The sequence below is a fragment of the Plectropomus leopardus genome, chromosome 11 (genome assembly GCF_008729295.1).
Source record: "Plectropomus leopardus isolate mb chromosome 11, YSFRI_Pleo_2.0, whole genome shotgun sequence".
NCBI lineage: Eukaryota > Metazoa > Chordata > Actinopteri > Perciformes > Serranidae > Plectropomus > Plectropomus leopardus.
The window spans coordinates 17,273,210-17,300,129 of NC_056473.1; the positions used below are offsets into that span (position 1 = coordinate 17,273,210).

General features: G+C 39.3%; 3 protein-coding genes across 4 annotated transcripts; all 3 read right to left on the reverse strand.

Moving 5' to 3' along the window:
• Positions 1-2,005: 2,005 nt before the first annotated feature.
• LOC121950139 (high choriolytic enzyme 1-like) lies at positions 2,006-7,146 on the reverse strand. Its single transcript, XM_042496058.1, has 8 exons — positions 7,072-7,146; positions 6,217-6,262; positions 5,859-6,011; positions 5,033-5,150; positions 4,259-4,437; positions 3,052-3,133; positions 2,147-2,260; positions 2,006-2,009 (listed from the first exon to the last, which is right to left on the reverse strand). Exons 1-8 carry the CDS (start codon positions 7,144-7,146, stop codon positions 2,006-2,008), a joined length of 771 nt encoding a protein of 256 aa, XP_042351992.1.
• A 2,158-nt stretch (positions 7,147-9,304) lies between these two features.
• Positions 9,305-11,520, reverse strand: LOC121949883. Its single transcript, XM_042495713.1, has 4 exons — positions 11,324-11,520; positions 10,547-10,790; positions 9,884-10,021; positions 9,305-9,691 (listed from the first exon to the last, which is right to left on the reverse strand). The coding sequence occupies exons 1-4, from the start codon at positions 11,518-11,520 to the stop codon at positions 9,422-9,424; spliced, it is 849 nt and encodes a 282-aa protein (XP_042351647.1). The 3' UTR covers positions 9,305-9,421.
• A 1,068-nt stretch (positions 11,521-12,588) lies between these two features.
• gtse1 (G-2 and S-phase expressed 1) lies at positions 12,589-24,521 on the reverse strand. 2 transcript variants are annotated; one of them, XM_042495711.1, is made up of 12 exons: positions 24,441-24,521; positions 24,164-24,219; positions 24,009-24,066; positions 22,118-22,826; positions 20,834-20,995; positions 19,671-19,806; positions 17,532-17,930; positions 16,860-16,920; positions 14,837-15,103; positions 14,447-14,672; positions 13,477-13,593; positions 12,589-12,942 (listed from the first exon to the last, which is right to left on the reverse strand). In XM_042495711.1, the coding sequence occupies exons 2-12, from the start codon at positions 24,183-24,185 to the stop codon at positions 12,856-12,858; spliced, it is 2,244 nt and encodes a 747-aa protein (XP_042351645.1). In that variant the 5' UTR covers positions 24,186-24,219; positions 24,441-24,521; the 3' UTR covers positions 12,589-12,855. The 2 variants fall into 2 exon arrangements, with proteins under 2 accessions (XP_042351645.1, XP_042351644.1); XM_042495710.1 differs by having other exon boundaries at positions 12,589-12,945.
• Positions 24,522-26,920: the final 2,399 nt, after the last annotated feature.

Genomic DNA, 26,920 nt, shown 5'->3' on the forward strand with positions numbered 1-26,920 from the left:
TATTTTATATTTTTAAAAATGTTGGCAATTTACTTTTTGTCTTTAAACAATTTTTGGTGATTTTTAAATAAAAAAGAGATTATTTATTCTTTCTAAAATTTGGTGATTTTTAAATAAAAAAAATGGCAATTATTTTTTCTTTAAAAAAAAACAACTTGGTGTGGAAGGCCTGTTCCATGAATATTCAGACTTTCTGTCCCAGGATTTCTGTCCCAAGAAAAGTTCAATCTGAAATCCACAAATGATGATTGCAGGATTTAAGCCAGCATGGACCTTTAAAACCTGAAATCTGGGTAGGATGAAGACCTTTGACAGTTTAGAATGCCTGCATTAAATAACCAACAGCTTTTATTAAAATCAGACAGATGCTTAGATTTAGATACAAATCTGTGCTGAGCCACCCTCTTATGTGTTATCACAGTCACTTCTATTGGTCAGTTGAAGAAAAAAAAATGCGGAAATATGCTTAAATGGCTTGGTTGTAAATATCAATTGTTTGTACAAAGGGTTATAGCCAAATTTGCAGAGGGCCAATGCAATTGTTTGTAACTAGTGGTGCCCGCCCACTGAGAGATTTCAAAATAATATTACACACAAGGTTCAACATTATTATTTAACATATCCTGCAAGTTTTGGAATGATTAGACAAACAATTTTGGTTGCTGCTTCCATGTTTTTGCATTTTAGGGGCCACCTAAATTTGATAGTATGCTGCTTCTGTATTTTTAGACATACTCTGCAAGTTTTGTGATGACTGATTGAACACTTATTGAGATAGGTCTATTTGCTGAGTAACACCCCTCTATAGTTCATTGGTCAATATCTTAGAAACGCAATGAGATGTCAACAAGCTTTTGATAACTTTCGATTTATTTGGACCAATGATGAGCCATGGGAAATTTGGAGAAGGTTTTTTAAAAGATCCAAAATGGCAGAAAAAATTACTGTGGTCTCTAATGGTTCATGTGTGTTTTGTGAAGCACATTGAGCTGCACTTGTGTATTTAACTTCATATCAGTCGAATGCTGGAAGGGTATGGTGTTTCAGAAATTGAACTTTGGGGCTTAATTATAGTTATAGACTCTGTAAGCATGCATGCATGTGTTTGTGTGTGTGCGTGTGTGTTTGTGTGTGTGTTAGTTCAGTGAGTGTGGGAGTAGCTGTGAGATGTCAAGACAAGGAAACTTATCTGATGTCCACATCAAAAAAGTCCACCAGTGCCTCCAAACAGGTTCAATCTGCTCCATGTATCAGTGCACCTTCAGAGGCCTAAGTGTCCAGAAACTTAACCATCCAGCTGGTCTTTGTCTTAACAGGTGCTTGCCTCTCTTTTGACTTCTGGGGACTTTGTCTTTTTTAGAGCAAAGATGACCATAACTGAAGTGAACTTTAGTCTCTTCTCCTCGAGCAACTCTCACTCCTCTCTGTTTTCCTCTGTGCTGTTTTAGTTTTCTCCTCCCCCCACACACAGGTGTGCCTCAATTATCTCCTCTCGGTCCAAACCCTCTTTCCCTTTCAGGGTTGCAAAGGGCTCCTTCAAAAAGATGGCAAAAAAGGCAGTGAGCAACTTAATAAGAAATGCTCCGCAAACCTCAAGAAATTAGTAGATCCAGAAAATTATTTTTTCAAAAGGTATGGAAAAATGTCTAGAGAAAAGACAAAAAAAGTTAGGGAAAATTATAAAATTATCATGATTGATTTCAAAATATGTTAAAGAATTATTTTCCATCCTTTTCCAGGTAAATTTCTTGTACTTTTTACTAATTTCTTGCTAATTGTAGGGTCGTTTCTTTTTTGGTTGCTCATTGCAGTCTTCCCATGTTTTGCTCAGGTTTTTTAGGGTTTAAGGGACATTTGAAAAAGTACAAAAGTGTCTACAGTGTCACAAACTACAATCAGAGCTTCAGTGAAAGTGTTTGAAGGTTTATTGTTGATACAGTGTCTCAGACTGTGTCACAGAATGGTGGTTTGATGTCTGAATTCATGTTGTGAAGGTTTGTTCTCATCACCTGTCGGAATAAAGAAACATAGCAAACGTTACAAACATATTTTATTTATGGGTCAGTAACCCATAAATGAAATTAATACCACTGAAAAGTTGATATACAAACCTAACAAGTGTTTTCTGACTGTTTAACATTTGTACAGCTTGTTCAGTCTGCTGATGTCATTCCTGCTCATCTGAGTGGCCGTGCCGAATTCAACGTTGGCGTTGGGAATAGGAACCATAGTTGGCTTATTGTTCCCGGAGAAGGCATACCTGGAGTTATAAGGAACACATGAGTTTAATTTATTTTGGTTTGTATGCTAAAACAAATTTAATTGTTTGTATTTTTTTTTTAAATATGTAAGTATCACAAATGTTTGTTTGCCACAGAGCTTATTTTCTGCAGTATCCAAAATCCAATGGGAAACTCTCATAGATGTTTTGATGAGGGAACCAGGGAGATGCTAACTTCTGCATTGGTGAACAAAAAAACATCACCTCTGCAGTAGACTATTCTAAAAGGTTTACAAAGATCAGGGATTTACATCATGAAAATGACTTTTTCACTCTGCGTTTCTTGGAGGAGTCTGAAAGAAATGTCTCTGACACGCCCTGCCGCCGACAGAAGAATAATATAATCTGATTTTCTGAACAAGTTTTATGTTTCGTGGGGCGACAGCAGGATCTAATCTAATCCATTTGTATTTTTATCACTGGTTGTGTGGGTGGACAGCATTGTGGTGCAAATCCATCAGCAGCCACAGAGCTGTTGATTTAGTCTGCAGCCCTATAACTGATTATTTTGCTGCTTCAAAACAAGAGAAGGGCTGGGATATTCACCATTTTGGTATGTTTTCCCTTAAATATCTTATAGGGGAATTGTTGACAATGCCAGACAGGGTCTTGCTTTTTTTATGAAATGAAATATAGGATAACCTAGAGAGGCGAGGTCTATATACAGGTATATTTAGTGCTTGGGTGAACTAAACTTTTTAAATATGAAAAGTCACTCAATGTTTCTCTGAATGAAGGGGTGTTAGATGAAAGATGGTGCCATTGACAACCTGTGGTACTGCATGACAGAGTTATAGTCGTAGGGGGTGTTCAGGTTCAGAGTGTTGATCTTGTCGAAGGCGTATTCCCAACCTGAGAGGACAAAAATCACAAGAAAGGTCATGAAAGACAAAAAATGTTTAAATCCTTGAACTTTTATTGCCATGTAACTGTTACGATTAATGAATTTGTGTGGTTGTGTTCAGCTTCGACCCGAGAATTCGCACCATTGACCAACAGCGAGCTGTCCCAACAGTCGCAGCTTGTTAGCTTATTGTGTCACCAGAGACAGACAGTTATGCTATTTATGTGACAAATGAGTGAATTTATGGTTCCTTTAGTGAAACAGCTATGATAAAAGGTTAACATTTTAATTCTTTGGTAACTATTATATGAAACAAAATGCTGAACAAAAAGCCGTAGAGAGAAAGTAAAGAGAATTTTTCGGAGTTATTTTTTCTGACTGGCGTCATCACTCTTCCAATTGAAGTTTGATATACTTAGTATCTGTGTTCAAATTTGCCAGCAACACATTCTCATATCAACTCATTAAACATAGCTGCTTGGTCCGTGCCGTTTACTTCTTGTTTAGTATCCCACATCTGTTTATGAGGTTCTGAGACAACGTGTCAGTTTGGGACTGTTACATGTGTAGGGTTCAACACTTCTGGAATTTGGATCAGTCTAAAAAATGCAACAACTAGTCAATTAGTTGGTTAATTTGTGTTAAAATTGNTTGTTTAGTATCCCACATCTGTTTATGAGGTTCTGAGACAACGTGTCAGTTTGGGACTGTTACATGTGTAGGGTTCAACACTTCTGGAATTTGGATCAGTCTAAAAAATGCAACAACTAGTCATTAGTTGGTTATTTTGATTTGAAATATATATATATATATATATATATATATATATATATATATATATATATATATATATATATATATATATATATATACCAGAGACACCGTCTGGTTTATTGGTCATTTTCAATAGTCATAATAGGCTAAAACGTTTGCTGGTTTCAACCACTCAAATGTCAGGATTTGATGCTTTTCATTCTCACGTGATAGTAAAGTGAATATCTTTGGGGTTTTGACTCTTGTAATCTGTTTCACTTTAAGAATCTCATTAATGAGTGCAATCTGTTTAAATACATCCCCTTTAGCTGTGGGTAATAAAAATGGGTATAACATTATAGTAATCTTGATGTACAGACCAGACTGGATGTTCTCCCACAGGATGCGGATGTGCTGGTCCCTGTCGGAGCGACACTGCTCATGGTTGAATCCGAGGGCGTGGAGCAGCTCGTGCTGGACGGTGCTGTGGTAGAGGCAGCCCTGGCGGTCCAGAGACACCGTCTGGGAATAACCACGGCGCCCAACATAGGAGTAACAGCTGCATTCATACAAACAAATAAAAAATAATAATAATCATGGCTCAGTAAATTTGAGTTTTAAGGGACTGTAAAGGTTTATGATTTAGAAGAGTGAAAGTTTCCTCTCTGGCTTTATTTTTGGACTTTATTGACCTCAGTGTAACAAAAGTCTCTACTAATATTGTCTGATATTGTTGTAGATAAGCAGTTACGATGACTGAAAATTATATTGCGGAAATGTTATTTTATTAAGTGTGAGATATTAACAATTGACGAGCTCTGACTGTTTGTCTCTATGCATACAAATTGCATCTAAAACACATAAAACTTTATTGCAAATATTTACTAAATAAGTCTCAATGCAGAGTAAAACTGTATAGAACAATACACAAAACATCCAGAGTATTGACTTTTTGACCTGCAAGCAAGCTGAGATTTGATTTTGCAACCTTAATTTCCCTTTAAAGGTTAAACTAAAAAAGGTTAAAGACATCTTTTAGTAACATGTTTTTCATTGATATTATTTTGTTCCCATCATCTTGCAATTAATAGCACACATTGCACAGGTTTGAGTCAATAAGCTGCATAAACAGACACACACAGACAGTTTGTTACCCATTGTCGGACTTGATGCTCAGGTAGTCTCTCTGGTTGGAACGTTTGATGAAGCGAATGCAGGAGACATCGTGGAAGGACACCAGCCCACGCTCAATGATGGAGCGCTCACGAGAAGCTGACAAAGCAAAAGAGAGGGCTTAATGTACAGTCCACACAGGTGGACTGTACCTGAAAAAAATTAAATGCCAATAGCAATGATGAAGAGCAGTTGACGACTTTGGAATCAGAACAGGCTGCAACAATAACAGCGTCCTCTCTGGCTGTGCTGTAACTTTGAGTAGTTCAGAGGTGCTCGGTGAGCTAGCATGCACAGTGCATGCGTACACGTCTTTTAAAACTAAACTTCTGTGTTCAGAGGAAACAACTAAACAAGGACAATATAACCAATACATTGTGAAACAGTCGTAGTTTGGTTAGGTGTAGATACCCAAAACTTGGCATTCCACTCTATTCCAGATAGGCAAAGTGACATGGCACAGTATCGGCCCAAACTCGGCACAAAGAAGCTCTGCACTACTGGCAATAAAATTCAGTATTATAATTCAATATAGGCTCCGAGTCTATAGCCTGTTTTAGGGTTTACCCGTGTTTTAAAATCCTGCATGCTCACACTAATTTTGGTGGAAAAAGGGGTTGAAGTCAGACTTTGTCTTGTTGCAGGGTTATGCTGAGGCTCAGGATGAATGATGCCCCAGCATCGGCCCAAACTTGGCACACCACAGGGATAGCTCTGCACTGTTTTCAATCTTTTGGTCAATTGTTCAAATAAAACTTTACACAATGACTTTAAGAATAATTCTTATTGAACAGTAATGTTACTTACAGTAATGTGACGCGATGATGTAAGGCACATAGACCTTTCCATCGCTGGATTTTCCCCACATGCACCCGCGAGAGGTGCAGGGATCAGCGTTTCTCTCATTTTCGTTGTCATAAGCGATGTCATCAATGACTAAAGGCTCCTCCTCTGTGTGCACTAGGCGGACATTAAACAAACCAGGAAAGTGAGATAATTCAGATTCTTTACTTAAGTAATACAAAAATACTCCACAAGTAAACATTCTGTTTATTTTCAGTATGACTTTGTTACACCTGAATTTGGCACATTTAGCAATGCATATTAATATAAACTGTCCATGTTAAATAAGAATAAATAAAAATAAATCTGCATGGTTACTTACCAACATCTTTGTTGGCTCTCCACAGGAGCTCAGAGACTGACAGTTCCTGAAGACATGACACCACTCGTTAGAAAAGACAAATCTGAAATATTAGACGTATTTGTGTAGCGTGGTACAGTATGCACAGTTTGCTGTCTACAGTTTACTTTCTGACATAGGTCACATTTTCCTCTTGTGTGCATATATGTAGATGTGAATTGGCTTGGTTGTTTTTCAAAACATAGCTTGATGGCAATGTGCAACAAAAAAATGACCAAAAACTGACATGAAATCAGTAAGAAAACAAACAAAAAAAGTACACAAAAATTACCTTAAAATAAAATAAAATGGAAATGGCCTGGAAACAGTGCTTAAAAAATAAAAAAGTAATTCTGTCGTATAGTTTAGATTAGAATTACATGATTAGCTATAATTTTAAATATGTGATCATGATAATTAGCTATAACTATAGTTTTTTTCTCCAGACATTTTCCCCTAGCTTTAAAAAAAAATTAATTTCTAAATCTACCAATTTCTTGCAATTTTGTAAAACATTTCTTAACAACTTGTTCCATTGCTTTGCTCCAGGTTTCAAAGAGTTAAAAGAATACTTCATCCTTTATATGACCATTTGTATAGCAGTTACTCACCCAGATGCTGCTGCTTTGCTGATGTTAAATGTGGACTTTATTTACTCCAATTCATCAAGATTTTCTCAATTTTCAGTTTCTTTGTTACATCGTAAAATAATAATTAAATTCTCCAGATGTCACACAGCAAACCCTTTACCAGTAAATTACAGACTTAATCCACATCTTATATTTATGTTGGATCCTGTTACTCAAAAAATCTTTTTAACACAGACAAAACACTGACCTTCTCTTCAGCCCAGGAGCAGTCAGAGACCACGAGGAGGACGAGGAGACTGAGCGTGCACTTGAAGAAAGTCATGTTAGCAGCCCGCAGGTGCACCGTGTTAACACACCTGGATCCTCCTGCAGCTGCTGTTTATAGCCTTCAGCGTATCTGCTCACTCCTGAAAAAACCCAATGCTCCGCTCGGTGATAAGATGCACATTGCCTTGAAAACATGCTGCAGATTCCCACCGTAATTCAGAAAAAAAAATATCTGCTTGTGGAAGCAAAAATTGTTCTGGAGAAAAACTGTATGTGACGGTGTGAGATGGTTGACCCTGAGGACACCTGCTTTATGATAATATTCATTGGCTTCCTCTTGCATTATTGATAAATTGGATTAGTGTGACTGGTTTTCTTATGTTTTTATTTACATAAACTGTTACTAAACTACAAGAGCCTGTTTCCTCAGAGAAAGGAAAACACAATTCATTTCTATATTAATAGTCATATTTTTAACACATTTTGGAATTTAAAAAAAAAAAATTAAAACATTTTGCTGCCTTCTTATTACTGTTTATTACTTAATTTACTGTTTATCACTACTTTTCTGTCAGAAAAGAATAAAACAGATAAAATGACAAAGTGAAATTATGACATAGCAGGTCATAAAGTTTGATTTAATATTTTATTATTCTGACCATTTTGACCTCTCCTCTCCTATTTTGACTGGATATCTCCCAATCATGACTTACAAGCTCACAATACCAATATTTGACTTGATGTGTCAGAATTTTGATTTATCATAATTCTAACCCGGTCACACATTGACCTGCCACAAAAATAGAGAACACCAGGGTTCAGATCAGTTTCCATTAGATTCCTCATCAAGACAGCCATTTCTATTATGTGAGGGAATATTTTACATCACCTTTGCTTTACTGTCTCAAAGTCACACTTTGGCTAATTAGATCCCAACTAAAGAAAAAAAAATAATTAAATATAATAGCAGTGAACATAGGGTTGTGGGGGGGGTTCCTTTTTTGGGACCTCAGAATTGCATCTCTGCTCTTTGCAGATGATGTGATTCTGTGTGATTCTTCACATTGTGACCTCCAGCATGCACTGGGGGGGTTGCAGCCGAGTGTGAAGTCGTCAGGATGAGAGTCAGCATCTCTAAGTTTGAGGACATGGATCTCTGCCGGAAAATGGGTGATTACCCCCAAAGGGTTGGGAGCATTACTGCCCCAACTGAATGAGTTTAAGTGTCTTGTGTTGTTTTTATGAGTGACAGAATAGAGCATGAGATGGATCAATGGTTTGGCGTGATGTCTGCAGTGAGCTTCTGTTCTGACTGCATCCCAGTTCAGGATGTGATGTTTATCTACTGGCACAGAGAATGGCCCACTGCTAGGATCAGTTACACAGCCATAATGATGTCCGTTATTTAAACAATTTAAAAAGGAACTATATTGTTTCACTTTTGATATGCCATTAATGTCTGAAGGGAAAGTGACTCTCTTACGGGAAATCACGAGTCTGTCCAAGAAGCTATCAGTCCACGAAGTCCACAACATTCTGTGTGTGCACAGCTAGATTAAGTCGTCAGCCTACACATTAGAGCTAAATAGACCGACAAAATCTGATCATGAAAGTGAGTAATGACCAAACTGCACCTGAAAACGTCAAGAAAGCTTGGCTTTGAGTATTTCCAACATTGTTACCATCCCGTGTCCTCACATATTGCCGCTCCTGCATGAAAGTCCAGGGTTTATCCAGTTCATGCACCGCTCCTGTAGGGATGTTCGTGGTCCTTATATCATGTTGATATTACATCCAGCAACATACATGACAGGGTCTGTCTGGCTGCGATCCCAATTGACACCAAGAGTACACGTATCATGCTGCTCATGCAGGTGCTATCCGACGGCATATAATAACACCACAGATGATTCTGTGCAGCTACGTTCTCAGTTGACGACATCAAATGGCATTTAATGTGCACACAAAAGGTGGCTTTTGGTGTTGGGATCTTACACCGACAGCACTGGGCTGGTATTTCTCAAAGTAAAATGTTAGTCCTACCATAAAACCTATTCATTAAACCTATTTTGGCTGAAATGCAAATTTTACATTATCAAACCTAAAAACTCTAGAAATGGAACTACAGTACATAAGGATGTTTGTGACACGTTTATTGAATTTGGATTAAAGGAAGTTCACAGAAGCATTTCATCCCACTATTCACTGTACATACTATATGTGGTGTTATTGATTGTACATATTCATCTTACAGGCATGTGAGACATCATTCCATTTGAGAGTATTTTTCATAGACCATAACTCAAGAGAAACAAATAAGTGATCATTTGTTAGATCTCCTGTAACAGAAGACCATAAGGACGGATGGCATTTTCAACTTTCTCCTGCTGTTCTTGGTCTGATGCGTCTTCAGAGATGGGAACCATCCAGTACTTGTCATCATTGTATTTCTCCCTGTGCTCAGGGTTGATACGAGTCTGCAGAATCACTTTGTACTTCTTTTTTGTCTTTTTGGCGGTGAATTCTGTGGCAAAACCCTTCGCTATATCAATGTCTGGAGTCGAATAAATCCCTTTGCCATAAAGTTTACGATTGCCGGCCTGTTAAACACAAGTATAAATTAGAATTTATCAACTTTCAACCAACTAATCAGTACAGTATGCATGTACGTATATATATTTATGTATAAGTAAAATAATTATTACACACACACACACACACACACACACACACATTAATGTTTGTTTCCTCACATCTTTTCTTCACATTTATATGATACTGAATATAAAAACCTTTAAGTGCTGTTCGATGATGGCTTTGACAAATTTTTGGTCTGTCCCGTGGTAGGACACTGGCCACTCCCCTGGGACAGACTCTGTGGTACGCCAGTTGTGTCCCAGCCAGGTATTGTCATCATACTTATCCAGGACCTGAGACAAAACAAAAACTCTTATTATTCAACAACTATCCCTTTAAACTGATGAATTTATTAACCACTTATAAATAAACATGTACTAGTAAGTAAAAGTAATAATTTCAAGCTCCAGTTGCCACAAAAAAACAAAACAAAACCAAAACAGTTGGCAATGTGCACAAATGCAAACCACAGATACCTTACATTTGCCATTTTCACTGCAGGACTTTTACTGGTAACAGAGTATTTTCACAGGCTGGAAATTTTACTTAAGTAAAGGATATGAATACGTCTTCCACCACTGATATATATATATCTATATCTATATCTATCTATCTATCTATCTATCTATTATATATATATATATATATATATATATATATATATATATATAATATATATATATATATATCAGATTGATTACATCAGTCCCTGAGGCCTAAAGCCAGATAATAATATAGTTCATATTCTCTGTTGTAGAATGTAGTAGTTTGATGCTGATGCTGATTTAAAGTCAAACAAAAAATAAGAGAATATTCACCTTGAGGGCAAAACGCTGCCAACCACATGGACGTTTGTACAGCTCCCCACCTCTGTAATAGGTCTTTGTGTCTTTCAACTTGGTGAAGTCGTAGTTGAATCTTGGGTCCAAATGTTCCTCGGACCACAGGTAATCTTCCGGTTTGATGACAATCTGTCCTGTCTTTTCGTCTTTATTGATGTCGTTTGGCAAGTTGATCATGCATACTGGCAACTTTTCAAATGCTCCTTCAAGAGTTTGGTTCCTGTAAAAGTTGAAGAAGAGAAAGAGTTGCAGGTTAAATTAGTGGCCTCTTCATGACATCCTGCACATCTGATTTCTTTTAGGCTGCATTCTGCCAAGTGCTGGGGAGTAGGATCACAGGCTAGGTCCTGTGCTGTGGCCCATTTTGGGTATCGAGTGCAATTAAAAGACCTTTAATGAAAAAAATGTTGAAAATACAAACTCATCGAGGGTAAGCTGAACTTTACAGCAATACCCCAGGAGAAAAATAAGATTCTACAACAGTGATACTCAATTTACTCAGGCCAAATCTGGCCCCCGATAGACCCCCCCCCAACCATTTTTGAATTCACAAAAAAATGTTTTTGTACTTGTACTAAAGACAACAAATTAGAGCCAGAAAATAGGGATTTCAAGTTTTTTAAGATATTGGGTTAGGGTTAGCATTAGTAAAACCACTTGAACCCATCCTCCAGAAAGCTGTTTCAAACCCTCTCTAGTATTTACAGAAATACTACTCTGCATATGTTAACAAAAATGACATGCAATAATTACCTGGTTCTATCACCACATAGGGCTATAGGGATCAGGTCCTTGATGGACAGCTCCTGGATGGGCAGATGCACCTTTGCAACTCCTTCCAAAATGTCTGCTGTGGGTAACCCATCCTCTAATCTTTGTCTTTGAGCACAGCTTACTCCGTCTTTGCAGAGCACGCTCAAAGCTTCAAGCACAACTTCTGTATCGATCATCCTGATGTTGTTGTCTTAATGTTCTGGCTTCTTCACTTCTTCCAATGAATATAAATGTGGAACTGAGCTCGTATTTATAGAGCCTCGATGTCAGATCCTCCCATCTGAGGAGAAGGGAGGGCTATTTTCTTAGTGAAAATGAAACTAAACCTTTGTGTACCAGTTTTAAAGGTGACCTCAGCATCTGCAGTCCTGCTGTAACGCTGTTGACTTCAAGACATAATGACTTCCTCAGTGACTGATCTTGATAACAAAAAAAATCAGTCACTTAATGCTTAATTCTGCATTATCAAGTAATTAAAACAAAGGTTCCATTGGTAAACTATATGATAAAATAAAAACATTACAAAAATACTCAGCTTCTTCTAGGCTTATCTATCCATACATTTCATTTTGGTTTTTATTGTCCAGGTTTTAAGATACCTGAGCATTAGAAGAGAAAACAAGACTGCAAAACTGAGCAAAGTGAAGAGCAGTAAATAACTTAACATGGACTGTTTTGCTTTATCCTGTTAGATATTGTACATAACATCTTACATCCTCACAGCAGTGGCTTTTTGTGGGCTCATGAGAGAAAAGGGAAAGCATTTCTTTTCAGTGTGAGGATGACTCGGCATAATCCAAGCTCAGTGCAGCAGATCAATAAGTGCTTTTAGCAGCTCGGTCTTTCAGAGAAACTGTCTTACTTTTACTTTCATTTTAAAGAAAACCCCTCATCACAAAAACAAGTATTTGCATTTCTTGCTGGCAGTAGTATGTTGCTGTAACTTATGATGCATTAAGACCAAAGTTTTACTGACTTTATACATACCGGCCCCTGGGCCCTGATTTACCAACAGCATCTTGATATGATTTCAGTCTGCTGCTCAATTTTATTTTATTTTTTTAAAAAAACTGCTCACTGCTGCAGAGCTTCAGCTTCAACACTTCACATTCAGCTTCCAGAAACAGCTGCAGACTAACTATGTAGGTTTTGCAATCTACATTCAACACCGGCATACTTATGTCAGTTGTCCACACTGTTGGACAGCAGTCGACAGCACATGAACACACACAGGAGCAGGAGCGTTTACAGTATTGACATAATCAACATTTATTCAGACATCAATAAGAGCAGCAAGACGGACACAAATAAAAGTACAATCAGGTGCAGAAAACCTTCAGCAACCTTTGAATATTTTCATCATTTAAAACATAAACACTCACACACACTTTTCACTGATTAAAACTCTGTCGTTAACTGGATTATAATTATTAGATTCTCTGAAGACAGAAACCTGCTGAGACCAGTTTACTGCAGAGACCCTCAGATCCAGGTCTTGAGGAGGATCTGGATCAGAAGGACAGGTTGATGAGTGGAGCGTTGTTCTCTCTCTTGTCTTCTGGACTCCACTTGATGAGCGGAGAGCTCAGGTCGATCAGCTGCTGAAACAAAATGACAGGTTGAGGACACCAGCAAACAGGTTTTTATTCAAAGATGTTTTTAGACATAAAAATAACTTTTGTCTGGTACATTTTTCCCACCAAAAAGTCTAATTAACTTCTTAAAATAAAATTAAGAAATTAATAAAATAATTCTTAGAATTACATTTACTCCTTCTACATAATTACACAGGTTGTTTAGGGAGGTTAACCCCTTAAAAACCTCTGAAATTGCACAGATAATCAATTTAAAATACTTTGTCATAATAGTTCTATTAATCTATTATTTATCTCCTAAAAATAAACTTACTAAATCATTGTTAATAGGTAAATTAAAATGATTTAAAAGTCTGAAGTCAAGGGATTCTGTCACAAGTTAGAAAAACACTGTGGTTTAAAATGTAAAGACCCTTTAAAATCTATAAAGCGCCAGACTAAAGGTGCACTATTTTTGGACATGTTATCTACCTTCATAGAAGAATGCTGTGATATTTCAGTGTGACGGTGGATTTAACCAGATGGTGTGTCAGTTACCTGAGTTGTGGTGCAGGTCTTGCTGCTGGTCCGGATCAGGTCGGGAGTGTTGGTCAAGTCGATGAGCAGTTTCTCTTGAGGCTGCAGAGACGGAGCGGGAAGATCCAACAGGAGAACCTGAGGAGGCGAGAACAGAGAAAGCGTCACAGTGATGACAATCTCTGAGGTCCTAAGGTAACGTAAGATAAGACTTACTCATGACCTGCAGGGAAATTCAATTGTTGCAGCAGCACAAGGAAAGAAAGTAGACCAAATAACAGACATAAACAGCAAGAGGAAGTGACCAACCCTAACGACGAGTCCACAAACCCCTGATGAGACCAACATTTCTCACAAAAATTAATGACCAAACAGCATCAAGACAAATACCTGCGTCAAAACCAAAAACCTGATAGATTCATGATTCTGGTTAGAGGTTTTCCACCTCATTTTACCATGGACCACAAAAATGAGGAACGTTGCTTCCCATTGGTTTGCGGACTTTAAGTTTTGAACCCTCGAATTTGCCATCTTGTTTTTTATTTACTGTGACCTCACTTTCCACTTAGCATGTCTTGAACTCTCTTAGGCAGGCAGTATGAGATTTACAATAGCAATCTTCTGGTGTATTTACACCAGGTAGGATGCAAAACATGTCCAAAACTCATTATTGATTATTTGAGCTACCTTTTGTTAATGTTGTATGATTCCATGTTTCACATTAAATATTGACTTCAGTCAGAAGAAGCCATTTTGTTTTGACTTTTTTGCTGTTTTAAAACATTGTTCTCTGTATTCTTTGTATCTTCATAAAAGAGACTAAGCAATAAATGTATATATTATGTCCTCATTACAACTTTTCTAAAACTAAAAAATCTATGGTGGCCTAAGATTTTTGCACAGTACTGTACACACACACACACACACACACACACACACACACACACACACACACACACACACGGCAGATGCCTGGTGTGTGACCTCTGACCTCCTGTGTCTTGCTTTGCTCTGTTGTTTCCAGTTCGATCAGGTTCGTACTGGGCTCTGTTTCACCCTGACTCTGTGCCGCAGAATCCGGGCTCTCTGATTGGTCAGGTTTTGGGGGGCTGGAGGGCAGGGCAGCATGCTCCTCCTCTTCCTCCTCCTCCAGACAGAAGGGCTGGATGTCAGGGGCATGAACGGACTCCACCTCCTGTGTATCTGTGTGGGCGGGGCTACAAACACACACACACACACACACACACACAAAAAAAAAAAACAAAGTGAGACCTCTGCATGGGCTGTCATGGAAATAGGCAGGCAATGTGGTGCAGCAGGACTGCCCCCTTACAGATCAGATCAACAGTTTATTGGTTGATAGCAGTTAAAATCCTTTCACCTGCAGCTTCTCTCTGTCTTGGCTGAGGCAAGCTCAGGCTCAGGCTCAGGCTCAGGCTCAGGCTCAGGTTCAAGCTCAGGCTCAAGCTCAGAGGTTGGTGGCGGTCTGGTGGGCCTTATCTGGTTTGTAGGCGTGGCGAGGGGGATGGCAGATGTCCTGCGCTTGACTGGGGTAGGAAGGGCGGAGGGACGCCGTGCCTTCCCCTGCAGCAGCCCACAGTTGCCAGCAGAGGGCGTCAGAGGACCAGCAGAGAGCTTCTGAGGAAGACTACAGAAGAGGAAGGCGTTTATTGATCACAGCTTTCAGAACGATAGGTAGGATAGAAACCCAGCAAACCAAACTTCAAAGGAAGCACACAGTTAGAGGACCAATGGTACAGGTGTTAAAAGTAGGTATTTTATTGTCTAATATTTCTTATACTTTATACTGTGAAGTTTGCAAAATCCCTGATTGATATTTTGCAAAAAACTGCACAGGTCTGTCAATTCGAAACATATTTTTTTCAATCGTAGATTCATGTTTTTTTGCTTTTGCAGTATTTGTTTTAATTTCTATTTACATTTTATTGTATCTGACTATTTATTGTTATCAACCAAAACACCAAGGCCAATTTTAAAGAAAAATGTCAAGATCTACTTTGCAACAAACCAATGACCGTACTTACAAACACTGAGAATACTCTCAGAGAGCTCCTATCTCAGACTAAAGATTTCCAGCAAGGAGTCCTGGCTTAGGAGGGATTTAGGAAAGGTCTCAGAGCAACTCTGAGCAAGGATAGACAGAAACTTTTATCTTAGTGAGGAGGTGTGACCCCGTTACTAGATATTATGCAAACAGGTGTGATTGGTTGTCACAAACACGCCCTTTTGCGAACCCGCAAGGTGTGGACACCCAGTGCAAATGAAATGAACTGCATCACAATATAAGACTGTTGATACGTTTACATTATGTTAGAAGAAGTTAATTTATTGTGTTATTCTGACTAAAACTGGACTTTTAAAATACATGTAAACATGTTAGTCCAACTGAAATCACACTCAAAAATTACATTTTTAAAAATCAAAGTGTGTAAATAGTCTCCCTTCTGAAAATAGCTAACATCTTTTTTTTCAAATACCATAGATGAGTAAATGTATACGACATGATGGACGTCAGTTTTATACTACAGTATACCCTGAAACCGGTGTACTGCCTCAACTGGACTTAAAGTGGCCCTAGGCGTTCTGCGCATGCTCCGTAGTCCCCATTCTGGGCTTTGACCCGAATGGGTCAAATGGGTCCAATTACATGGCCTAATCAAGCTATAGCCACAGCTCGACTTAACTGTGAATGTAAACATACTGTCTGAAAGTGTTTTTTTGTGTGATCACACTGCTGTACTGTAACATTTTTCCAGTTGTCATTTATCTTAGTGTTGTGCCGACTTAATTTCTGGCATTATTTTGTTATTACGTTGGGTCAGAGATGTGAGTGCATCTCTAATAAGACTGACCACAAACATTCTCCCTGCACCATCTACTCTGTAGTGTTTCATTATCTCGCTGTCATTCAGACTTTAAAGAATATTTCTTTGACCTCTTTTTGTTTTCACTATTTTCTCCCAAGTTTAAGAATCTCTTAAGCCTCTTAAAAGTCCTCCTCTCTACTCAAAAGTTTTTCACCTTAGGGGCTCTCTTAAGGGCTAAGAAGCTTTTGTGAATGAATTTTGACTTTACCAGGTGATTTGATCATTTGCACACTCAACGCCCCCGATTGTTACATATGACTACTTGTTTTTCTCTGTTTGTGGGCATTTTGCATTCACAAAAGTTTCCAAAGAGTAAAAATGACATTTCCACACTACAGAGCTTGAAATCCAGAACAAATTCAGCTGTGTCAATAAATCTGAGGTTTCATACACATAACTGATGTAAATATTCAGCTGAATACAAGTTGACAGTGACATTGGTGCAGTAAAGTGTGATGTGATGTGATGTGATGTGATGTGATGTGATGTGATGTGATGTGATGTGATGTGATGTACCTCTCCACACTGCTCACTGACATCAGCCTCTTGGGCTTCAGCATCTTTGAGACGTCTGGAGCTGGAATACAAAGACAGAGAAAGAGACATACTTGATTTAGTTTAAACCTAAGGATTTTTAAGAGATTTTTTTGGCCTTTTTGCCCTTATTAGATAGTACTAGGGTTGCAACGGTATGAGAATTTCACAGTAAGATAACTGTTTCCGAAAATATCACGGTTTCACAATATCCGAGTATGACAGAATTATTATTATTATCAGGTACAATGACCCTAAATAATGAAACAGAAGGGTCTTTTTTGGCTAAACAACTGTTTCATTACTGTAATTGAAACTTGAAAACATTTTTAAAAATCAAAGTGTGTAAATAGTCTCCCTTCTGAAAATAGCTAACATCTTTTTTTTCAAATACCATAGATAAGTAAATGTATACGACATGATGGACGTCAGTTTTTATACTACAGTATACCCTGAAACCGGTGTACTGCTACAGCCAAAGATAGACAGGAAAAGACATGCATTTTTGCTAGAAGTGGCTCCTTCTGAGGTACCAAAAACACAGTACGTCATACGTTTGACGTTTGATACGTCAGGGTTTCTCCACACATTCATTTATTTGTGGCGGCCAAAACTGATGTCAAACTGATGACTGAATAAACAGACGCGTCTTACCATCTCCTTGGCGGACTCCTCTGACTCCTCCGCTGGGTGTTGGTAGGACCAGTGCCTCTGGTTTGGATTTGGTCTTGAATCCGCTCTGTGTCCGGGCTGAGGCCGAGGTGGGGTTTGAAGCGGCCCTCTCCAAAACTGTCTTGGTGGGGGTCAGCTTGAGGGGCGTGGCCTCGGCTTTTTTTAGTGGCGTGGACCTGTTGGCTTTGACACGCTCCACCTCTGACAGCTTCCTGGCCTGTGTGGAAAGCGAGCGGCGGCCAGTGGTGGTTGACGCTGGCTCTGCGGTGGCGTAGACAGTGGAGCGGCGCAGTCTGCTGTGATTAGCCGGTCTGCTGATACTGCTGGGGGCGGGGCCAGTGGAGGCACTCAAACTCCGGTTCAGAGAGGAGTTAAGCTTACCTGAGAAGAAAAAAACACCGGTACTGCTGCATGTTCTGATTGCTTGATGAGAGCAGGAGGGAGGGTACTTAGCTTGCTGGTTCATAATTAGCAAGCCAGCTGGTTGTTTTTAAAAGTTATAATTTAGCAGTTAGCTAGTGATGTTAGCATAGAGGTAGCTGGTCAGTAAGCTGGTAACAGGTCAGTTAGCTCTGCAGCGGTTGATCTTTTGCCCAAGTAAAAGTAGCAAAACCAAACCACAGCATAAAAATACTCTGTTACAAGTAAAAGTACTGTATAGAAAAAGGTATTTAAATAGTTCACCCCCAAAATCATAACTACATATTTGACCTCTTACCCGAGGCGCCGTTTATCAGGCTAGATTGTTGTCGAGTTGTGTTGTGGAGATATCAGCCATAGAGATGTCTGCCTTCTCTCCAATATAATGGAACTACATAACACTTGACTTGTGGTGCTCAAAACTCCAAAAAATGCATTTGAAAAAAACTCAACAGGCGGGATTGTCCTGATCACCTTCTTTTGCCCCCAATCCGAATCATTTCATATTGAGTGTCTGCCGATAGAGAATCCCGATCGGATACTTACACAAATGAACTGTATTCCCTTGAGTTTTTTATTATTGGCATTCTGCTCGCGGAGCTTGCATACTTGCAGTGGTGAGGTTGTTTAAGCTCTGTGCTGCTCTCCTCTCCTCCAAGCAGGATGGAGAAACACTGTGCGCTATAGTTGAAGGGCAAAACACTTGCCTCACACCGATATGAAATGAAGCGAGCGCTCATATTTTCTGTAAATATACTGCGTTTTCGTTAGCGGTGTGTGATGTTTTGCAGTGGTTGAAGCTCAGCCGCTGCTCTGACACACACAGGGGAGCTTAACAGCGGGAGAAACAGAGACAGCTGAGTGGATGAGAGTTGACGTAGGGTGCACTTTGACACCTGACACAGACACACAAAAAAAGGATTTGGTTTGCTTTTTAAAATAAATAATCCCAATCCTGATCGGTGAAAAATGCCTTAATCGGCCCAGAGTCCAATGTCTAAGATCAACAGCAACTACAGATCTTTTTGTTATCAGTTTCATGTAGAAACTCTTCTTTCAAATGAACTACATTTGCCAACCGTATCACTGTGCATAAGGAAGCATGCATCTACTACGAACTCACCTGGCACCTCTGCGCTAGCTAACGTTACAGCTCAGCCAAGAGCAGCATTAATGTTAACATCTCACGCTGTCACGAGCCTTTTTGTCCATGAGTAGACGCACGCTTCCTTCTTCTTCCTTTGCAATGATGCAGTTGGGTGATGTAGTTCAGTAGAAAGAAAATGAAACCGCTCACAGCAAGATCTGTGCTGGATTAAACATCAGCATCGTAACTTAAAAAATTACTCCGCTTTATTCTAGTGAAAACTTTTTGTTCTGAAAATGTCACAGTGCAGCCCCTTTCTGTGGACGATTAACGGGGTGCAGATTCCACTCTGTGTCGGAAATACAGCGAATGTTGCTGAAGCAGTGAGTGACAACAACCCCGCCCACATGTAAGAGTACTGTCTGCGATGGAAACACGAAACAGATTCCAAGGTCTAGGTGCATTTTCGTAGGTGTTACTTTTGGCTCTAAAAGTACTACACTGATACACTGGTACCCCAACAGAGGAGTGACAAAAAAATGAAACAGAGAGGAATGGTACTGTTGGTATCATCCGCAACCAGACTGCTCAGTGAGAACAGGTTTTTAGCGTACCTTTAGCTGGGGACAGAGACATGCTGGAGTTGAAGCTGGACACTGATGACGAGGATGAGGACGTGTTCTTCCTCTCTGTCACCTTCCTCCTCTGGGGAGGCGGGGCTTTCACACCTGACAGGTTCCTCACAGCACTCTGACAGAGAAAAGATTATCAGTTATTTCCACACTTTACCATGATGTTTTAAATAATACACACAATTAATATCATCAGTTTAATTTAATGAGTTTGGCTGCAGTGACTCACTCTGTCCAACAGGGGGAACTGTTTGACCAGATTTCCACGACAACAACATCCATTCTGAACGCAGTAGTATTGACCCTTGTCAATAGCAAAGTGCCTTGATTTCTTTTAAAAATGTAGGAAGAGGGCGACAAGCAACTTGACTAGAAATGGCCAAAAACTAGCAAGAAGAAATTACATGCACCGAGTGCATCACATCAAAACAAAGACAACAAAAAGTTATAAGAATAATAACAATAATAATAAAATACAAGAAAATTGCTATAAAAAAATGCTATTTTTTTTTACCTTTCTGTGACTTCATTAACTAATTATAAATGAATTAATATTAAAAAAATAAATATTAAAATTAATATCATAATTATAAATATAGTCTGGTAATTTTCACCCATTTTGAGAATATCTAATATCTTCTAGTTAATTTTTAAGTCATTTTCTTGTCACCTTTTACTCATTATTTGCAGTTTGCAGGACATCTCTTGGCAAGTTTCTTTTCATATTTTTTTCCTGTGTTTTTGAAAGAAATCAAACCAATTTTACATCAGTTGTGCACAGCCAAGTGTCCCACTTCCACCACTGGAGCAGCTAACTTCTGGCTAAGTGCTTCGCTAGCTTTAAAAGGGATTGAATAATTTAATCTTGTGGCTCTTTCAGACTTTAAAAATGTTATTGGACGGAAATGATTCAATCTTGATAGAGAAACTAGCCATTTCCTCAAGTTATGACACTAAAAGAAATGTATCCACTGATTTATAGACGTTTCTTTATTGATGCAAGTCTACAGGAAAAAGACTTTTTGGGCCTAATGGCATCATGTGACAGACTCCAGAAATCGCAGTACCGCTCTTCAGCCACAATAAAAATTGGCTTCAAAGCAAAGTGCGCTTACTGGGGGCCTGATTTTGAAGAGGTGTGTTACCTTGGTGGGCGGAGCCAGCGCACGCTTTCCCAGCAGACTGGAGTTAAGGGAGGAGTCGCTGATGTCAGACGCCACGCTCGCTGAATCAGAGAGCAGATCCTCACATGACCCCGCCCTGCTGGAGGAGCGAGAGCACGGACTACGCCTCCAACTCCCCACTGCCTAAAACAAGAGGGAAAAAAAAAGCAGACAGATGATAAACACAAATTTCTGGATTCTCCTATCTTTGTGCAAACTGTCCACAACAAACTATTTCCTAAAATTGTTAAAGTATTGCTTTGAGATAACACTAGCGACTCTCAGCAGACAATTGTAGCTTCCAGAGAGAAACAAAGACACACAAACACCTAACAGCGAAAACATAATTACACTTTTTCACAGGAACTTTATGACCTGTAACATGTAGTCTTTGTCTTTGCTTTTCCACTGATCAGATCAGCTGTGAACGGACCGACTGTTCAATTATCCACCCTGCGAATCAAACTGCTACTGAGGAAAATAAGAACTCACAGATGCACAAAAACCTCCAATTTAGAGAGAAAACACCAAATTATGCAAAGGGGCATACAGACATTTAAAAGAAAATGTTTGCCCAAAAACTTTGGTTGGTTTGAGACCAAACACTACATCGTCACAGCTGTTCTGTACTTCAGCTACATTATTTTCTGATTTAAGGTAAAACACAGTGGAAACACAAAAAGTACCTCGTACCAAAGCCTCAAAATGTTCTGAAAGCTCTGGTTCAAAGAAGAACCAGGTCACAGGTTGGTGACTTCCTGCGGTGGAGAAGTCCAACTAGAGATCTGCCAGTTAGCCTCCTGACCAATCAAATTGCTTGGTCAGGAGGCCCTCAATGAGTGCTGATATACAGTACAACAGCACCGGGACTATGCATGTGTCACTCCGCTTTACAGCTGCTCTTAACCTTAAATTATGCCTACATTAATGGGTGGTATTTAACTAACGTTACCACAGATTGTAGTGTAACAGACGGTTCAATATTGTATCTCCCTCTTGAGTTGCCCTAGGGCAGGAAGCGTTATGGGGGGAACTTCCACTCTTTTCGGGGCTTGTGTATGTGTGGGAGTTTTGGGGAATGAAAATAACAAGGGCAGCAGTTGTGTTGGAGCTTGACCGACAGGGACTCTAAGGTTGACCTGCTGAAGATAATCACAGCACGACCTTGAGTGTGATATTGCTTAATTACAGGCTGATGGCACCATCAAGATAGACTGAATGTTTCAACAGTGAACTGAAAAGTAAAAAAACAAACTCCTCTCCTACTTTGCTCGGTGGTTGCAGTCTGGTTTTCTCCACTCTGCTCTTACTGGCTGAACAGGACGTTGTTGGGGCAGCCGGTTTGCTTGGCAGCACGACACCAACCCCCAGCGTGGCTTTCCCTCGCAGCCCTGTCCTGGGCTGAGGTTTGATCCCAGCCGCAGGGCTGGAGGTGCTGAGTCTAGAGGTGCTGAGTCTAGAGGTGGCAGTGGGGCGGGTGGACGAAGCTGTGCTGGCACGCCAAGTGGATAGAGCTGAGTTGCCGGGGCGAGTGGACTGGACTAAGTTAGAGCTACTTCCTCTCTGCATTTGGCGCTGGACAGCAGGTGGAAGCTGCTTCATGGGACTGTCCTGCACACAGAAGGTCTGCCGTTTGATTGGGCTGAGTGCACTGGCGGTCTGATCGAGCACACCCAGCTTGGCCTCGGCATCCTGGACGAACTCATCTCTGTCAGCTGCGGTGTCGGTGGTCGTACTGTTGGTCTTGACGTCCTCGCTGTGTAACTGGCTCAGTTCACCACACTGCAGCTGGTCAGCTAGTTTGTGGGCTTCCTGACACACAGCCTCCAGCTGATCGCCGCTCAGTGGACTCCAGCTCACCCGCATGCCCCTACCGCCGCCTTCAAGCCGAGACACCACGTTAACAGAGATGCACCTCTCTTTATGGCTGACTGGGCCCACAAACACCTCATCTTCATCTTCATCACCTTTGGAGCTGCAGAGGAGAGAGAGAGACATCACAGCTGAGAGAAACACGAAAAGCTCAGAACAGCAAAGATTCAAAACAAAGAGCTAAAACTCAGACGTGCAAACTCAAGACAGCTCCAAAACTGAGCTCAATTTTTTACAACTATAAGATTTGAAGTTGAAATTTCATTTTTTTTAATAACATATTTGCAAAACAAACAAAAAGATAAGACCTCCACATAGATGTATTTAACTGACTATGTCTTGTTAATGCATTTAGTTTTGCTTTTTTACTTCTCTTTTGCAATCTACCAGCCAATGGTAGGTGGACAAAAACGTTATTTTCAGCCCTAAATATATCATGTTTTTAAATTATGTATGTAATGAACAACTAATGTGATGTAATTGTGGTGGAGTAAAATGTACAATATTTCTCTCTGAAATGTAGTGAAGTAGAAACATAAAGTAGCATAAAATAAAAACATTCGTGTCAAAGTGTGTCAAAATTGTACTCATGCACAGCACTTGACTAAATGTACTTTGTAACATTCCAACACTGGCTACAACTGCATTTTAGTTTTGCAACCCTATACAGCAGGGATAGTAAGCTTGCTTTGCTTAGGGGCCACCTTTGCAAAATGACTGGTGCCTGGGGGCTAGTCGCGATAGCCTCATGCATGTTTCTAGGATTTTGGGATATTTCCTGGATTTTAGAGCATTTTAGGACGCTTCTAGGGTTCTAGCACATTTCTAAGATTGAGGTCATTCCTTCGATTTTAGGACATTTGGCGCTTGGCTAGGACCTCTGTTGAGGGGGGCACAGGGGATCCTCCACTGGCACTTTTTTATAAAAGAAGCTCTATTTTGATGCTATTTTATGCACTCCAGCATCTTATGTATAACATATGTGTTATGTATAAGTACAAAACAACTCCCAGTGTGAATGGCTTTAGTTTTAATTGTAGTCCATCATTTCAAATTATGTACTGATTTGGCCGCAGGCCGTAGGTTGAGTATCACTGCTTTGTGGTATATTGATATAAAGCTGAAGCTTTAACTTTGGCAGCTGAAAAGTCATTTCAGAGATTTAAGGAACATACCAAGCTAAAACTGAAAGGTGGGGGGAGAAGAGAGGGGGATAATACTTCCTACTAATACTACTGAGTATTGATGATTCTGGCTCCATCCGAAACTGTCAGCAGTTTCCTACCTGGCAGGTGACAGAGACACATCGAAGTCAAACTTCTCGTCAGTCAGAAGGAACAGATCTGTCCAGAGACACAAACACGGTTCACGAAACAGTTAATAAAACACATGAACATGGTGTAAACTGGGCATAAATGCTGACTCACAGTTCTAACTTACCGCTGTCAGCTCGACAGTCCATCCTTCTGTTGGAAACAGGTTGATCCGGATCAGACCTGAAGCGACACAATAAACTAAAGTCCGACAAACAGCCAGGAAAGTGAATTCAAACACGAGATTAAGTCGTCATGCTAACTTTAACGTTAGCATGCATGCCCGTTAGCTCACTATCATTAGCTCTATCAAAGGTTAACTGATATTAGCTTTAAACGGAGAATTTCAACATTAGGTTTGGCTTACGTGCGTTACACTTTAATTAAATTTAAAAAATACAAACCTCAAGGTTTTCTGAAAACTCACAGATCTTCTTTTCTTCTTCGCATTCAAACTGCGACACGAAAACACATAAGCATACAAACAATTCAAATCTGCTGCACTGGTGATCGCGTGACCCAAACGCAATCAGCCATTGGTTGGAGTCCATGACGGAGGCGTCAACTGGGTTGTGGGGATTGTAGTCCATGGTTTCAAACTCGATCATTTCCGGTGTTCGAAATACGGTTTTAAAGTTGGATTCTTTTTGAATTTGTTAAAACCAATGTCCACGTTGACATAGAGCAGATACAAAATAAATGAAATAAATCAATCTATCAATCAGTAATTCCTTTGCAGTGATGTCTCATGGGTTTTTAGCCTTAAAAGCCATTTAAAACTCGATTTTGTTTGCAAAACACAACAACAACAACTTTTTCAAGTTTGGGGGTGACATATTTTAGAAAATGAATCATGAAGGGATAAACTGGAATAAATAATTAAAGAAATGTATAATATGCATTATTTAGGTTTAAAAGTTTGTAAATTAATGAATTTACTTATAATGTGTTGTAGTTCAGCATTTAATATATTTTACATGTGTAAAAAATAGTAACATTTCCTGTGCTGTTTTTTTTATTAATTGTTAATTATTAATTGCTATTGTTCTTTAAATGAAACAAAAGAACAATTTGTAAACTGTCTGAAAATAAAACAGATTAAATGTAGAATAGAAAGCACACTGTGAGCAAAAAAGGACATTTTGTGTCACAGCACACATTCAGAAGCGGCTTGGGGCCTTTGTCTTGTCACATGATCTTTCACTCACACCGAACTTTACCCTTTTGGAAATGCTGATGTTGAAATTTCCTGGTGTGTCTCTGGAGAGGACTGAGGGCGCTGTAAAGAAGCAGCAGGTGTAGATGGTGGTCATTTTAATGGGAAATATGAATGAATATGTATTATAGGCCTATGTGATGACAAAAACACAAAAACTGAATTTATACAAATATTTATTCAAAAAATCTTTTACAACTCCCCTGTAATACTGACACAGAGCACATAGATGCCAATATGACAAACAGTGCTCTAACACCAGTGGTTCCCAACGTAGGGGTCCCGACTAGCACCAGGGGTCACCAAAGCTTCACTGAGGGTAGCGAGACCTTTGGGATTTAGGGGGTATAAGAAAACATTTTTGAAAAGATACATAGGCCTATATCTCAGCCTTTGATCCATTTCTGTGAAGAAAACTGAATAAATTTTTGTTTAGGTTATTATTCAAGACATAAACTTTCTCAGGATAAGAACACGTTGAAGATCTGAACGCAAGCTATATTAAGTACGCTGTTAGGGGCTGATCACACTGAGACGCATCGCGCCAGGTGCAACCGCTCCAAAAGCACCTTGCATCTGAAAAAACAGCTGGGAGCACCTGTGGAGTGGAGCTGCATTGGCATACTGTGTACGCCAGGCCAAAAGTGACACTGACAATAGGTGCGACTCCATGCCTTAAACTGAAAATTTAACTTGATGCGTGCCCAAAAAACCACCAGAAAAATGTGTTGTGCTGCAACAAGACGGGAGTGCCCAACAGGCGCTCTGAACCAAAGGGAAATAACGTTTTTTCTGGTTCTAGCGACACCTTTCGGTCTGATCGGCCCTTTATACAACCAACAAGCTGACAGAGCAATTATCAAGCTTCAGTGAGAAGAAAACACTGAATTCTTTAAAGAAGCTTGTTGTTTAGAAATAAAACAAGACATAAAACAGACAGAGAATCTTACAAAAAGCTCCTAAAATGCCAGGACATGTTGTGATGATGCAATATAGCCTAAATAACCTGCTTAAAATTCATCCAAATCAATCAATTAATGCAAAACTTCCTGTCGTTTTGCATTAAGTGTTTGGGGATAGGCTTATTGTACAGTTTATCAGTTGCTCTAGACTGCTCAGACTGTTCTCAAAATTTGTGATTCTGTTGAATACTATACACGATTCAGTATGTTTTCGTTAGAGAAATGTCTATGACTTTTTGATTGTAATTTTACATCATTTATTTATTTAAACTAACATCATAACGTATGATCGCTCTTTGACTTTGAACATTGGTGGAGCTATACCTGCGTGACCCATCTTCTGAGGTGTCTTCTCAGTAGCATATAAAACCAAAACAGCTCCTTATGAAATATTTAATGTGGTACTGTAGTTTTAAACAAACAAAAACAAAACCAAACAAACAAAAAATAAATTATTTTTTCCCAAGTTCCCAAATAAATTTAATAGAACTAACATAATTTGGGCTTTTGTTGTTTTTTTTTGTACAAAGTAGGAAATACGGTCTGGCTGAGACCGACTCATGTTTGTAATGCATTGAATATAATATGAAATATCCATATAACTTCAAAGGGTTATCAGTTTATTAATCGATAGAAACAACTGCTCTACACCACTGATTCCGACCCAGCAGTACTTCAACCCCGAAGGGGGAAGCTCAACTAATTA